Source organism: Magnolia sinica, chromosome 3 (genome assembly GCF_029962835.1).
Source record: "Magnolia sinica isolate HGM2019 chromosome 3, MsV1, whole genome shotgun sequence".
Taxonomy (NCBI): Eukaryota; Viridiplantae; Streptophyta; class Magnoliopsida; order Magnoliales; family Magnoliaceae; genus Magnolia; species Magnolia sinica.
This window is the reverse complement of record NC_080575.1, coordinates 89,152,632-89,169,101: the sequence shown is the minus strand read 5'-3', so window position 1 is coordinate 89,169,101 and position 16,470 is coordinate 89,152,632. Positions and strand designations below refer to the sequence as shown.

Below are 16,470 nucleotides of genomic sequence, written 5' to 3'. Positions count from 1 at the left end.
ATATTAAATTAAGTTGTTGGGTTTTTGGCATTTTCACAACATGAAGTGCATGATCTCGTTTTCGTCGAATAAGTTTTGACCAACTTAACTATGGTTGTGATTGTTCCTTATCGGATTCCAAAAATCTGACCGTTGATTGGTTTTTCTAGTCTACATTTGTTATAGTCACAGTGTTGGTTGATCTAATCGTTGATTCATTATAAAATGTATATTTTGATTTATTAACTGTGGATAATCTAGGATCGGAATATCTTTGAGCACTTCGTCTTCATCGACATCCAATTCATCATATATCAAATTTCCTATGATTTCAACATACTCAATGGACTCATGTTTATTGAAGATGTGCATTCTATTGTGGGTCACCATTATTGGTCCTACATGAAGAATGAATTTCCAACCTTATCCACCTTTTCTTTCTTTAATTGTTAGTTGTTAGATAGGTCAAGATTTCAAATTAGAGCTTGGTTTATGATTTTTAGGATTGTGAGATTATCCCCTTGCCTAAATATGTACATATATGCAATGTGTGACTTTGGAAATCAATGAATCTATAAAATTTTATTTTTCAAAACTAAGTTTTTATGAAATTTTAGTGATTGTTGAAGGCAACTGCTCGGTTCTTGCTGAATCATTTACGGAATTCGACATTCTTATGGGTTGCCATTGTTCTGTTACTTGAGTCTCTCAGAGGATCACATACGTGTGCTGATTATTTATGCCACCTTCGTCGGCATCTTCCGTCACTTTCATGGCCGTTTGCACATGTCGCCACATTATTGGATGGATTAATTAGGAGAATTTAAGTCCATGTAGGTGAGTGGATGTAGTGAGATCTAAGATTTGTGTTCTCCTTGAGATATGTTTCTACGGGGTTCATGAGAAGCTAGAGGTTTGGGGACTCATTGACCAAGGATGGAGTTATGAGACAGTCAGTGTCCGTCCATCATCATCATCATCATCTAAGCCTTATCCTAATTACTTGGGGTCGGCTATATGAATCCTGTTTTGCCATTCCAATCCATCAAGGGCCATACCTTTAGTTAGACCATAGGTCATCAAGTCTTTTCGACCTCCATCCACATCCTTTTGGGCCTACCCCTTGTCCTTTCAGAGTCTTCGACTTGTACCCAAGGTGTCCCGTAGCGGTATCGGTTGGCGTAATGGTGCCCTTCGAAACTGATACGGATATGAGGGCGTAATGGCCCGTAACGGCGCATTTTTTCTTTTTTTGCCAAAAAAATATGAAAAAATATGGATTAAATCCGGAATATTCTAAGCATTCCAAAGATGCATTCATTTATAAATTGGAACATGTTTATGGTGGTGTAACGGTCCACTCTTTGGTGAGAAGTTGTATCGGACTGTCTGATGAATTTATGAACCAGATAACCTGAATTTGACTACAAAATTCATGTATTTAATTTTCTAAATATCTAATTTATATACTCAACAATTTGATATCATTTCTCCCAGTAGTTCTTTTAAAAAATGGAATTAAATTTAGGTAGATCGCGTTGCCAATTTGGGGCTGACTTGGAGGACCAATCCATGCCCCAAATCAGCCTCAAATTTATGCAATTTATTGGCATTATCCCACTTGTGAATTGGTGGACATTTATTGGATAGTGAATCATGAAAAAAAAACCAAAAGGCCCTATTTTAAAAAATAAGAGTCCAAAAATTAACAATTAAAACTATTCAAACAATTTGATTTTGGCATTTTGAGTTAGCAATTACAGTCCATAATTTAATTGGTAAATTTTAAGTTAATACATGTCTCGTGTACAATTTTCTAAGGGCGCGAATTAGGTAGGACTCAGATTGTGAAGTGTAGCACACGAGTGTCAAAGTTTTTTGGACCCCACTCGTGATGAATGTGTTATATCCACACCGTCCATCCATTTTGCCAAATAATTTTAGGGCATGAGCCCAAAAATGAGGCAGATCCAAAGCTCAGGTGGACCGGACCATAAGAAACAATAATAATTAAACGACTATCATTAAAAATTTATCGGGGCTACAAAAGTTTTAGATCAAGCTGACATGTGTATTTTTCCTTCATCCACGTTAGTGTGACCCTATTAACAGGTTAGATGGAAAATAAACATTACAGTGGACCCTAAGAAATTTTTAATGGTGAGCATTCTATAACCCCACTGTTTCCTATGCTGTGGTCCACCTGAGATTTGGATCTTACTAATTTTTTGAATCATAATCTAAAATGATGTGGCAAAATGAATGGACGGCATGGATAAAATACATACGCATGGTGGGGCCCATGTGGCACGTATACAATTTTATTAAATTGTGCAACTTGCTGCGTAACGCGTACCGGTCTATTCATTTGACGTAAGCAAGTCTTGTGGGTCTGATCATGAGGTATATGTTATATCTAAACCGTCCATTCATTTGATGAGCTCGTCTTAAGGCTTGACACGAAAAATAATACAGATCTAATTATCAAGTGGACCACACTGCAAAAAGCAGTGGGGGATTGAACGTCTACCATTGAAACCTTTTTTGGGATCACAGAACTTTTGGATCAATATGAAATTTGTTTTTCCTCTTCATTCAGGTCCTTTTGACCTTTTGAACTGATTGGATGGAAAATAAATGTTTCGGTGGGCCTACGAATTTTTTAACGGTGAAAATCATCATCTCGTTGCTATTTTTGGTGTGGTCTAGACGATCTTTGGATACGATTCATTTTTTGGCTAATGCTCTAAAATGATATTTAAAAATAGATGAATGGTGTAGATATAATAAATACATCGCTGTGGAGCCCATGTAACTTTGATCTCCTTTGAACCGTTCGTACAACTCGGAGCTCGAGGACTGTCAACGCTCGTCTTAGCGTGACACGTACCTATTACAGCAGCTAAGCTGTGTGGTACACCTGCGAAAAAAAAAAAAAAGGAGAGAGAGGGAAACCGAAAAGAAAAAAAGAGGGAAAGAAGAGAAGAAAAAAAAGGGAAAGAGGGAAAGAAGAGAGAGAGAGAGAGAGAGAGAGAGAGAGAAGAAGAAGAAGAAGAAGAAGAAGAAGAAGAAAAAAACCGCAGCCGCAGCAGGGCCGCAGCTGTCTGAGAAGAGGAAGAAGAAGAAGAAGAAGAAGAAAGAGAAGAAGAAGAAAAGAAACGAAAAAGGTAAGTGTTTTTTTTTTAATTTTTTTATTATTATTATTATTTTTTTTTAAGGCCCGTAACAACCGTTACGGGTCCGTAATGGCTATTATGGCCCGTAACGGCCGTTACGGTCACGGAATTCCGTAACGGCAGTTTCGACCCCGTATCGTGTAACGGTGTCAGCCGTTACCATTACGTATCGGCCGATATGGCCGTATCGTAACGGATACGGGACACCTTGCTTGTACCAACTCACTCCTAACTAGAGTGGTTCTTAGTCTCCATTGCACATGGCGAGCCATAAGTCTACTTTCCCCTATCTTGTTACCTATTGGTGCTACTCCTAAGTTCCTTTGAATGCATTCATTTCTAATTCTATCCTTGTCTTGCCACTCATCCATCTCAACATCCTCATTTCAGGTACACTTATCCTATGAACATTATTCCTTAACTGCCCAACATTCTGTCCAATAAAGCATGGCTGGTCTTATAGTTATCCTATAAAATTTTCCTTTCAGTTTGAGTGGTACACGAAGATCACATAAAACTCCATAGGCACATCTTCATTTCTTCCACGCAACTTCAATTCAATGGAAAACATCCTTCTTTATTTCTCCACTCTCATTAGTTATTGACCCAATGTCACGCCCCAAATCCGGAACCCAGGCCCTACTACTTCCCAAGTCTTGAACTCAGGTCGCAACAGCTTCCTCGCCATTCGTTGGACTTGGTGAATGGTTATTGAACTACCTGAATGCCAAACCCATCTCATGGCCAGGATTTTTTTATTTTTTATTTTTGAAATGGTTAATTTGATTAGGCGGTTACACAATTTTATACATGGTATCAACACATATCCAAGAAAATGAACCTGTTCGACATGCCACACATATGATTGTGCACCAGCTCAACAATAAGGGAGAAGAGATAACAAATCCCCTATAGCTCCTACACGCACCATGCTACTAAACATATTCTGAAAAAGTGTAATAATCTGTATGAGCAAACCACAGCTCGTGAGTCTACTACGTGCCGGGAGCAAAATACGGCTTGTCAGGGCACTCTCATAAAGACATCCAAAACAACCATGGGCATATTATCAACCAAGCATGTTATCAACCAAGCATATTATTAAAGTTTGTTAGGTTATCATAAATCATGTGATCAATTTTTGGCATACTACTCGGAAGAACGATCATGAATCATAAGAATAGCCAATCATCATGTACAAGATAATCAAATTTCATATTCCACTATATAGCATACGATGGAAAAGGAATGACAAAGCTGGTATGTGTAGTCGGGATGATAGTACGTGGTATCGCAGGCTGTGGGGTTCATCACAAGGGACTTCTATCCAAACCAATCTTATACCTGATTTGGATAGCTAAACTCAATGTGGTAAACTCCTAATCTCAAGTTAGTCGCATGCCTAACTGAAATCATGGCTATTGCGAAGGTGCACATAATGATTTAGTTGCCAACCACCAGCCTGAGTGGATAGTGGATGAATGAATGCATGAGTGAAATGATGAACATCCCTCATCTCTACTAGTACATCTCTAACCCATATGATATGTCTCCACCAAGAATCAAAACACACCACACGTGCAACCCATGTGTAAACCAGTGAAATGCTGAACATCTCTCATCTCTACCAGTACATCTCCAAACCATATGATACGTCTCCACTAAGAATCACAACATATCACACATGTGCAACCCATGTGTAAACCAATGAAATGCTGAATGTATGCAGGCATGCAAGTCCTACACGGTAAGTCCACATCTCAGTATAGTTCATTTCTGGAAACATCATCGGGGTCTAGTACACTCTGCACTGGCTGCCGCCCCATCACGTGCATGCTCAGGTGAGTGGAAGAGACCTCACTATCCACCTGACCAATGGTATGCCAATGCCCGCCCGGCTTGTCGATAGCGGACCCATTCATGAGCTGGTTAAACTCAACTTAGCTTACAACCCTCTACCATTGGGCGGATAAGGTCACACCCCTTTCCAACGGACTATGACACAGTGGGGGATGTGGCCTACTAGTATTTGGCACACGGGCGCTCATGTTATCCACTTGGTCTTAATGTTGAAGCATCATGTTGACCCACAGGGTTTATGGACTTTCACCCAAGGACATTCTTAGCGCCCTAATGCTATAGTCCAATCCGGCCATCCACGATATGCCTGTGGAGGCCACAACCCTGATGTCGCTAGGGTGTAAAGTGATCATGACATACAAGATGTGGAATCATGAGTCACACCATGCAATTCATGCACCAAAACTATGCGTACTGCACGATCATGTGGGGCGACCTTATCCCCATATAGAGTCCCCTAAGTGTCTCAAGTCGAAAGGCATACGCTATGAACAATCGCCATCCACATCAAGCATACAAATGATGCATATGAGATATGATAACATACAATCATAAATACTATGCATTAGATGTGTAATACTGCATTAAGCATAAGGTAGGGTTAAATCAATATAAAGCAATGCTAACTTAAATGTAAGAACAATGCTACCTCTAATATAAAATAAGTGTTGCGTCAACATAAAGAAAGTGTCATGTCAACATAAAGAAAATGCTATTTGCAAACATCAGTGTAACCCTCTCACCAATCACTAATGTAACGCCACAAAGATCATTAGGTGTCATACCAACTTTTTACGCCAAATTATCCAAGTCATGCAAGCTTGTGCATGGAGTACAAAGCATACAAGTATTCACACACACCATCAATATCATAGCCATCATCCAACACTAACATCATACTGCCCTAGGCATTAAGTGTCTATCATGCATGATGTGATCTTTACGTTCACAAGCATCATTTATTTATCATCATTCAGGCATAAAGTAAAACATAGTTATCTTATATGCATGAGATCATCATGACCATCAACATGTGCATTATTGTCATTTGGATGTCAATATCATCTCCAATGTAACCAATATCAAGCAAGGCATAATGTTTATTCACATGTCATTGTCATGAGCATCAACACGTACATGATTATCAACTAAAATATCAACCTTATCATCCAATGTAATGATCATTAAGTAAAGCATGGTGATCAGCTAACATATTTTGTCATCATATACATGTAAATACTATCATCATCATTAGCATGAAGGTCACTTCCACTTCATGATTAACACAGGCAATGTCACAACTGCCACAAACAACTACTCATTCATCATCAATGCATATGGCATCAATTCACCATCCATTAAATCATCACTGTAATCAATATTAACCCTACGTTAATCACCACCAATTAGATCATATCTATCATTTCAACCAACAATAGGCACGTCCCACCTAAGTGTGGCGCCCCCATCGGCCTTGGGCTACGTGCAAGGCACGCAGTCCAATAGGTCATGCGTGAGTCTCACTTGATGAACCAATAGGCCAACTCAAAGGCATAAACTTCCAACTACAAGACTTTCAATGATGTGGATCCAACTCCACAACTAAGTGGAACCCACACATTTCACCATCAACTAGAAACAATGCACAATCTCAAACATAAGGACAACATGGTAACATCTTTCATGTCATACATTATATTAGGCCCACTAACCACATATACAAGCAAACCAAGAAAAAGCCCAATTATCCAGTTTATACATTCTAAAATAGGCCTCACTAGGTGTGGTCCACTTGACTAGAGGTAGGGTGCAAGGCACACTGACTACTAAGCAATAGGCCTGCCTAATAGGCTCAAGGAAGGTTGCCATGGTAGGCTTCTAACTCCCCAATGATTTCTTTTAGTGTTGGGCCCACTTGGGCCTTAGGGTTTTGCTTCATTTGAATTGGCCCAAGGACGCATATGACCTAGGAGAAACAATTGGGCTGCAAGGCTGTCCACCACATGCTCCACAAGGTAAAAGAACAAATTTACACAATATGCTAAGTGGGCCTTATTTGGCAAGGGTGTGGCTCATACAAGATAGTGGGCCTTAATGTTACTTCATTTGGGTTGGCCCAAGGACACTCATAACCTAAGAGATGATATGTGGGCAGCAAGGGTTGTCTATCACCCAATCACAAGGTTTAACAACAATCACTTTATGACATACACAAGGTGAGCCTTACCATACAAAGATACAACCCGCAAGTAAAAGGCCCACTTAAGATTTCGGGTCCAACACCACCTGAGGGTTTATGTCCAGGGTTTAGATAATTCATTTTCATGGTTTAGATGCTCTATTAGATTATTTGAGAAGGTGGTGGACCCCATGGATGTGGCCCCACGTAAATTTTATGTTGAACAGATCTTTGGCACAAGGTTGGTCTCTGGCCATCTTTGATTCAGATTTATGATCATGTGGGGTCCACATCTGGCGAAAGGAAGGATCCATCTGGTATCTCTATTTATGGTCTTCACAAATTATTATGCGGGCCTCATTGGTTGGGTGTATACAATTTGCGGTGATGGCCCAAACATGGGTACTTGGAGAAAATGTGCAGGAAACACAGTGCAGAATTAGTTTTGGCCCAAGTTTGAGTACGTCCCATGATCACGAGGGACCAACTTTCAGTGTGCCGTCAGGTGCCCTTGGTATTCCTATATATGGACTTCAAAAAATATAAGATGGGACTAACTGGTTATGTACACATAATATTTGGTGTAGGGCCAAACATAGGTATTTTAATTTTCTGCACAACCATGCCTTGCCCCATTTTGAGATCCACTCCCCGATCATGTGGGATCCTCTTTGGCCCAAGTAAAATATTATTTCTCTATTCATAGATATAGGTTAAAGGTTTCAAGTAGTGTCCTACTCATATCTTCTGTGTGTGGTCCACTATAGAGGCCCAGAGTGGGTATAAAACACAAATAATCAGACAGTTTACAGCAATGGGGTCTGTCACAACTTAGGGCCCACTTTCCAAACACTTGGGGATCATTCTTGAAAAAAAGGTGGGACATCCCAGCTCATTTATATAAGGATTAAACATCCCCCATAGTGGGACCCTTAATTACAGAGTGTGGGGCCCACCACAAGGTGTCAAAGAGGCCTACATGCAATACAGTTAAGTACTCCAAAATAATTTCAGTAAACAGAAAGTTCCCAGGAATTTCAACACGAGGTGTAGGGTTCGATACCCATAGGTGGTGAAATCCCACTAGAGTGTAGGTGGGCATGTGTGTGTGGGAGGGTGCGTGTGTAAAAAAAAAAAAGTACTTCAGAATAATTTCATTAAACAGAAAGTGCAACTGAAAAGAAATAGATAGAATGGCAAGTGGGGCCCATGCGCTGGCAAATCATAAATAAGAGACACATCAACACACATAACTGTTCAGATTGAATGAACTAATAAAATACATAAATCAAAAGTGGTCCCACTACCCAAGTGGATTAATAAGAGGACGAATGTTATGTACAACATATATCCAATATACACATCAAGTAGCACATGAAATGTATTGATTAAATCTCTATGATTAGATTCTATGTTGGAAAATCCCATTCAATGGATGGTTTGGGAATAAGTCATTTATATTGTATATAAGTTTACAACCATACAAAGCCTTGGATTCATCTGAACCATACAAAAGAATTCAAGGTTTATCCTTACGGAAGTATCTATCAATTCAAAATTTTCTAAATTTTATCATGAAAGAATCTGGCCATAGGGACCATACATATGATTATTAACTATCTCAAGTAAAGAAAAAATATCAAATACATCTGACCATTGGAATCAGGGATATGGCCCACAAAAGAATGGTGATAACAAGCTCCCATATACATTTTTCGTATAAGGTCATGATCTTAGTCGTCCGAACTCTGATCAAGGCTTGTTATATGCTGTTGGAAAGTTAGTTCGATTTTCTACGAATCCAACGGAACATACGTTTCTACTATATTCATTAAAGAAATAAAAAATGGGTCTGTTTTTGGTAAATCGGAATCCTGCATGTGCTGCTGGACAACAACCAAGTTAATACCAAGGATGATTGGACCGTTGGATGACTGCGAAATTTGGCCTAGAGTTAGCTCATATTGTGGTTCATATTATTCCCAGGTTTCAACTCCGATCTTAGCATGGTTGATTTTATACGAATTTTACAAGTTGCTGTCCAGATATACAAACGGGATTACATGTGAAGGGTGTGGATATAATGTTCATCATGCTGGACCATACTGACATGGGCCACCTTGCTGACCACCATAGCCATAAATATATGCACACAAGAAATCCACACTAGTGGGGCCCACACATATCAAGAACATAAAAAGAGAAAGAAAGAGGAGGATGAGGATGATGGAAGGAGGGGTGTAGACTTACCTCAAATGGATGGATGGCTTTATGATGATGTGTGGTCCACTCCCTCTAGGTCTGATGGTGGCCCACACCTTGGCCCCCTCACTCTCTCTCACTCTCTCTTAAAATCTCAGAATTTTCTAAGTATATGAAAATGATGAGGGTAAGAGAGTTCCTACTCTTATATAAGGAATTGGAGGTTGATGTGGCAAGTTTATGAGGTCTTATTGGTGCTAAAAGTGAGGTGGAAGGGGGTGTATGCCATGGGTTGTGGATGGTGCTAAGCATGCATTAGTCAAGGTGGAAGAAATCTTGGTATGCATTAGCTAATAGATGGATAAGGGTTGTGGGTTGTAGGTGATGCATGGTGGATGATGAAGTGGAGTGTTGCAAGTGGTTGTTTGAAGTGATGTGGCACAAAACAAAACATGCATTGGATGCATGTGTAGGATGAGGTGGACATGGGCCATGATTAGTTTCTAAGGCATGAGGAGAGGGCTAATGATGCATTTTGGGGTAGAATCCATTTTTGTCTCATATTGCATTGTCTTATATGTGCTAGCTCATTTTTTTGTCATGTAGTAATTGTCTTATTTGGTGAAAATTTCAATGTTATAGAAAGTGGGCTTTAGGCCCACATGGGCTCAAGTCCAATGGGCCTAGCACAATAAATGTTGCTCATGTTACAGGATACGCAATTTTGGCCGTGAATTCGATGGGTCGTATCTCACTAACGGAGTATTGGACTGACACACGGTTTTCGCTGTGGCGACTGCAGCGACGACGTGGTCTACATGACAGAGGTTTCAAGGTTATTCGGGGAAAATCACTTGGGTGGGGTTTCTAGGTGCGTTGGGGTGCAGTGTAATGTCTATCAATGGTGTGAGTTGGGACGTGTGTGCATAAGCGGTGTTACCAAGGACAGGGATCTTACACCCAAGGTATTGAAAGTTGTCATCAGGACCTCCATCCCTTGTAATTTTTTTACCACGTGCAGTTCTGATATTTATAGGTTGTACCTTCCCCTTACATGTGCCAGATTGATTTCTAGTTGTTTTGGATGAACATCTAGTGAGGCAGTTTCCTGCCTTTATTGTGCTAGAAACCATTTCTACCTGGAACTTCAAGAAGAAACTTCTCTATCATGAAAAACAGCAGAAATTCATTGGTCCGCTTCATTAGGGCCATGAAATGCAGGACAAATTCAATATGCGTGACAGTGTTGATTAGATTTTCTGGACCACTGGGCATCAGAAGCCTATCCCTTTTCTTTTCAATCCAAATCATTAGACAACATCATTGAGGGCATTGCTTTACTTCATACGGTGAAGCTGATCACAGAAACCTCCTCCCGGCTATTATTGAAGGGGATTCTAGCAATGCAATTAAATGGGTGAGAGGTTACCGATTCCTTGGAGATTGGCTCACAACATGGAAGAAGTAAGGGACTGGTATAGAGGCCTCGCCATTTCTTTTGTTCGCTCCCCTGGAGAAGCTAACAATATAGCTAGTGATCTTGCAAAGCCAGGGGGCGGATATATTGGATCTTCTCATTGATAGGTCACTGATCAGTTAGTCCTTTAGAAGGGTTATATATATATATATATATATATATATATATATATATATATATATATATATATATTCTATTTGAGTTTTTCCTTGCTGCATGCGTATTGTAGTTTGTATGCTTTAGTCCTCACAAAAAAAGAAGAAGAAGAGGAAGAAGAAGAAGAAGAAGAAGAAGAAGAAGCAAAAAAGTGGGATTAGGTTTGCAGATTTATGCCAACAAGGATGCACTCAAAAACTACATTTGAAAATGCTCTCAAAAACTACAGTAGGTGATAGCATTTCATACCTGAAAAGAATAGGTTGAAAATATAAATCTTTACATTCTGATTTTGATTAGCATGTGGATGGAAAAATATAAATCTTTACATCCTGATTTTGAGCAAAATGTGGATAAAAAATTGTGTGACCCTTAAACATTGACCATATGGCATTTTCAGGTGTACAAATCTACCGGAAGTTTTACACAGAAGAGAAGGAAAAATCGAATGGCGTTCTTGCAATTTGTGTTTCAAGATCGGCTGTTCAACCATACATTTCAATGGCCAACATAGTTCATGTAAGCTGCTGGCTGCTTGCTCTCATTTGAGTTTGTATTCCTACCAAATGAATTTCAGGCAACCGAATGCTCTCTGATGCTGCTCCTCTTTTTCTTGAGCCTTATCCCAACAACAATAATGATTGCTTCTTCTAAGCCTTATCTTAACAACAGGAATTAACTCCTCCTCATTCTTCTAAGCCTTGTCCCAACAAAAATAATGATTTTATAGTAGGGAGAGTTTGTCATCATCGTCATCATCATCATCTAAATCATATCCCAACTAATCGGGGTTGCCAAGGAGTCATTTGCAACCTTGATCTAGAAAAGGCTTACGATCACGTCTATTGGTCTTTCCTTGATTATATGCTGGCTCAGCTTAGGTGCGGGGTGAAGTGGAGACAATGGATCCAAGTACACATCTCGTCTACGAAGTTCCCTATTCTCATTAATGGCTCTCTATTTGGCTTGAAAGCATCGAGGGGCCTTCATCTAGGGGACCCTCTTTCTCCTTTTTTCTTCATTGTGACCTCTGAAGCTTTGAGTCAGATGTTAGTCAAGGTCAGTCCGTGGGTCTTTTCTAGGGTTTCGAGGTAGAAAACGTAGTCCATTGTGTCAACCACCTTCAATTTGCTGACAATACTCTTATCTTTTGCAAGGCCGATGAGTCCATGGAGGACAATCTTAGGAAGATTGTCAGACGTTTTGTGGTTGTGTCGGGCTCAAGAGAAAACCTAGCTAAAAATGAGCTTCATGGGATCCTCTTGTCGATGGAGAAGGTCCCTGGTGTGGCTGGAGTTTTTCGTTGTTGGGCCAAGTGTCTTCCTTGTTACCCTAGCTTGCCTCTTTGCGTCAGTAAGCCCGTGAAGCACTTGTGGGACAAGGTGATCGAGATAATGGAGAGGAAATTCTTACTGTGGAGGAGTAGATTCCCATCCCTTGGAGGCAGAATCACTCTAATCAATGCTGCCCTCTCCAACCACCACATCTATTTTATGTTGCTGTTTTGATGTTCGAAATCTGTCCTTTCTAGGATAAATAGGCTGAGGGATTTCCTTTGGCAACGTCGGGTGGCTAAGGGCAAATTTCACTTGTTGAAATGGAGGGAGGCCATATGTCCATGGGGGTGTGGGTATTATATGGCTGGATAACGTGAACTCAGCCTTACTGGGGAAGTGGGTTTGGAGATTTGGAGTGGAGGATGATAGTCTTTGGAGGAGCACCATTGCTAGTAAATATGACACCTCCGACATGGGTTGGTGGACCACGGATTTGTCTCTCTGTCGGGCGTTGTATCTGTAGCTATTGCCTGTCGCTCAGTTGGCAAGTAGAGTGTTTGAAGGTGTGGGTTTTGCCGTTGGGGATGGGCCTCAGGTCAGATTTTGTACAGATGTTTGGAGTGGGGAGCCCTTGCTTCGGTTGAATTTTCCTATCTGGCCAACCTCTTTCTAGTTGATGTTGTTTTCATCACCCATTGTTTCTCGACGTCAAGGGATGGGGGTGTGTGGGTCCCTCCTTGTAGGCAACACCTATTCGATGCGGAGATTAAAGACATGGTGCAGCTTCTGTCTCGTTTAGAGGGGTTCCAGCTTTATCTAGGTGTGAAAGATTTGTTGATTTGGCTGAAAGATAAATTGGGAGTTTTCTCGGTGAGGTCCTTGTATGCTCTCATTTCCTAGTCTGAGAATCTTGTTACTTGTTGCCACATTGGTCTTGTCTAGTCCTACGGTACCCTCCCAAGGTCTCATCATTCTCTTGGCTAGTTGTCAAGAATAGTCCTTAACCTTGACAACCTTTGTAAAAGGGTGATGGTGCTTTCGAACATTTGCCTCCTTTACTTCAAAGATGCGGAGTCAGTTGACCATATGTTCATCCACTGCCCCTTCGCTAGGGATGTATGAGCTGGTATTCTGGTCTCTTTTAATATCTCTTGGGTGATGCCTAGCTCTATCGATGGGCTATTCTGTTCCTGGCACTCGTTGGGGCCTAGAAAAGGGTAGGCCTAGTCGGAGTGTCACTCTGCTCACCGTTCTTTGGACTTCGTGTGGTGAGAGGAATAACTGTTGTTTTCATAATTGTAGTTCTCTATTAGGGGCTATCAGTCGGGTTAAATTGTGCATCAGGGAGTGGGTTCCTTGAGTGGTGGTCTTTTTTTTTTTTTCATGTTGACCTTTCAACTTTTAATAAATTATATATATATATATATATATATAAACCTCAATTAAACCATAGGTCATTAAGTTTTTTCCTACTATCTCCACCCACATTCTTTTGGGCCTTCCCCTTTACCATTTGGAGCTCTTGTTCCACCATTTGACTTTATCAAGGACCATATCCTCAGTTAAACTATAGATCATTAAGTCTTTTCTTACTATCTCCACCCACATCCTTTTGGGCCTTCCTCTTTCCCATTTAAAGCGTTCAACTTGAACCAACTCACTCCTAATTGGTGTAGTTCTTGGCCTCTATTACACATAACCAAACCATCTATAAGTCTACTTAACATTACCTTATTACCTAAGTTCCTACAAATGCATTCATTTCTAATTTTATATTTCCTCGTTTTGCTTCTCATCCATCTCAACATCCTCATTTCAGCTAAACTCCTATGGACATCTTTTCCCTTGATTGGTCGAGTACTTTATCCTTTAAAGCATGGCTGGTCTTATAGCTAACGTATAAAATAATGATCATCATCATTCTCATTGTCATCTTCCTCATCCTCATCATCATCATTGTCGTCATCATCATCATCATCATCATCATCCTTGTTGCCGTTGTTGTCATCATAGTTGCCATCGTCTTTGTTGTCGTCATCCACCACCTCCACAAATGGTGGTGGAATCTTGAAAAAAATCCGGGAAGTTTAGTGTTGAAAAATCCTAACTATCGACCATATTTGTTCAAGAGGAATGATGATTGCAAATGGTTGCATCCTCTCTCAAGGATAATGAACCAGCAAACCACCACTTTCTACACCGCGAAATCACTATGTGGATTCAGGTTGCGGTGGGTTGAATTGCTCATAGGCAAAAGGGGCTTGCTAGGACAAACGATTGATAATTCTTTGGAGACTGGCAGTGGTAGCTTTCCTCTGGTCCATCTGGAAAGAATGCAACACCAGGAGCTTCGACATCAAGATGGCCTCAAAAGCAGTTTGGTTTTTCTAAATAGAAATGTTCGTGTCCATGTTGGTGAGGAGGGTATGGGGGCTCCAGCCGAGGAGCTTGGATTTGAGATTGTTAATCTACTGTCTTCCTATGTCAGTCTTCCTTTATGTATGGGAAACCATCTAAACATGTGATGTCATTATTGATAGAGTGGATCATAAACTATCCATGTGGAGAAGTAGGTACTTATCCTTATTGGCAGTGTTTTGGTCATTATGGAAGGAGCATAATAATTGCATCTTCAATGGCAGAGTTGAATCATGCCAGGCGGTGTTCAATAGGGTTAAAAGTAAAGTTTTACCTTGAGTAGGCAGGATGTTTCATTTTAAAAGGAATGATCTTCGGGGAGTTTGGGATAATACCTTGTAATTTTCGATGATGTTCTGTAGGTTTCTCATCATCTTGCCCCCTTTTTTTTCCTTTTGTTCAGTTTAATAGAATTTCAGTTGCTGTTAAAAAGAAGAAGAAGAAGAAGAAGAAGAAAGAAGAAAGAAGAAGAAAATCATTACAATGTGCATGCACTTACGCAATATTTTATCTTTATATATATATATATATATATATATATAAAATTCACTCACTTGTTTGGACTTGGGAGTCACTGAACTTTTAAGGGCATTTATTTTTGTGAATTGCTCTGTGAAGTGCTCTGTCATAGATTTCCATTTGTTAGGTCATTTTCAGGGACTGGAATTGTTATAGTTGTGAAAACTAGTTGACTGAAATGGAGTACTGTGTGCCCACAAACTGAGGCCTTTAGGGCCTCTTTGGACAGTGGTATTAAGTTGTATTAAATGGGATTGCATTACTAATCCCACTTTGAAATTGGTAATGGCATGTTTGGAAGGAGTGTGAGATGGGATTAAAATTAACTTTGTAGGCTTTGGAAAATGAGCCTTGTGTTGGAGAGTGTGAGATGGGATTACTAATCCCATGGATGATGGCTTTTTGCTTCATCCAGGTTCAATCCAAATGCAATTTGAAAGTAAATCCTGGGATTTATTTTTTAATGTATACATTCCAAACATAGTATTAGAAAACATGGGATACACCCAATCCAGGGACAATACCTTACACATGCATATATTGTAACTTTTACAATTTCATCCACCTTAATCCCACCTAATGCAGCTGGCCAAACAGGCCCTTAGAGTTATCTCAAAACATAACGGATAATTAAAAGGGGGTGTCGTGGTTTGGGATATCATGCTTCGAAGCCTACGTGAGGAAATTGACTCATTTTCCTGAGCTTCTAACTTACATGAGGCTAGTATTGACTATTGACCCTATGCCTGGGGACAGGAAAATGTGGAAATGTTTGGCAAATGACTAGTTGCCAGCTAACTCGTTCTGTCATGCAAATAGATCAACTTACCATTGCCTTGGCCGGCAAAACTTTTCAATCAATCGTCTTTGGAAGAGGGGGCTCGCCTTACGCAACAGGTGCGTCATGTGTGGGGAGAGTGAAGAATGGGGCAGTCATCTTTTTCTTTCATCGCAAGGTGGCTCGAGCTGTATGGGATAATTGTCTTTCTTTTAGGGGTGTTTAAGGATGCCTAAATGGTGCCATTTTTATCTCTTCACGGGCTTGGGAGATGAGAATTTTCACTCCCCGAGGTAATATATTTGGAAGTTGGTGCCATCTATAGGGATGTGGAAGGAAAGAAACCGAAGAACCTTTGATGGGAAAGTATATCGACCAAAAAATTACGCTTTATAATTACCAAAAAATTACGCTTTATAATTATCTCCATGGTGATTTTGATGAGGACA

At 40.2% G+C, this 16,470-nt stretch overlaps 1 protein-coding gene across 13 annotated transcripts in view; it reads left to right on the top strand.

Annotated features, from left to right (window-relative positions):
- LOC131240181 (uncharacterized) overlaps positions 1 to 16,470 on the top strand; it is a 44,826-nt gene that overhangs the window by 15,650 nt on the left and 12,706 nt on the right. For 11 of the 13 annotated variants that reach the window (XR_009168646.1, XR_009168647.1, XM_058238276.1 and 8 more), the window contains exon 7: positions 11,430 to 11,548. The exons of 1 other annotated variant lie outside the window; for it this stretch is intronic. Coding sequence is in view for 10 of the 12 variants with exons in the window: in XM_058238276.1 (XP_058094259.1) it covers positions 11,430 to 11,548 (119 nt within the window). In the remaining 2 variants the exon portion in view is untranslated. Of the gene's footprint in view, positions 1 to 11,429; positions 11,551 to 16,470 lie in introns of all 13 variants that reach the window. One more of the 13 variants, XM_058238280.1, reaches the window with a different exon arrangement.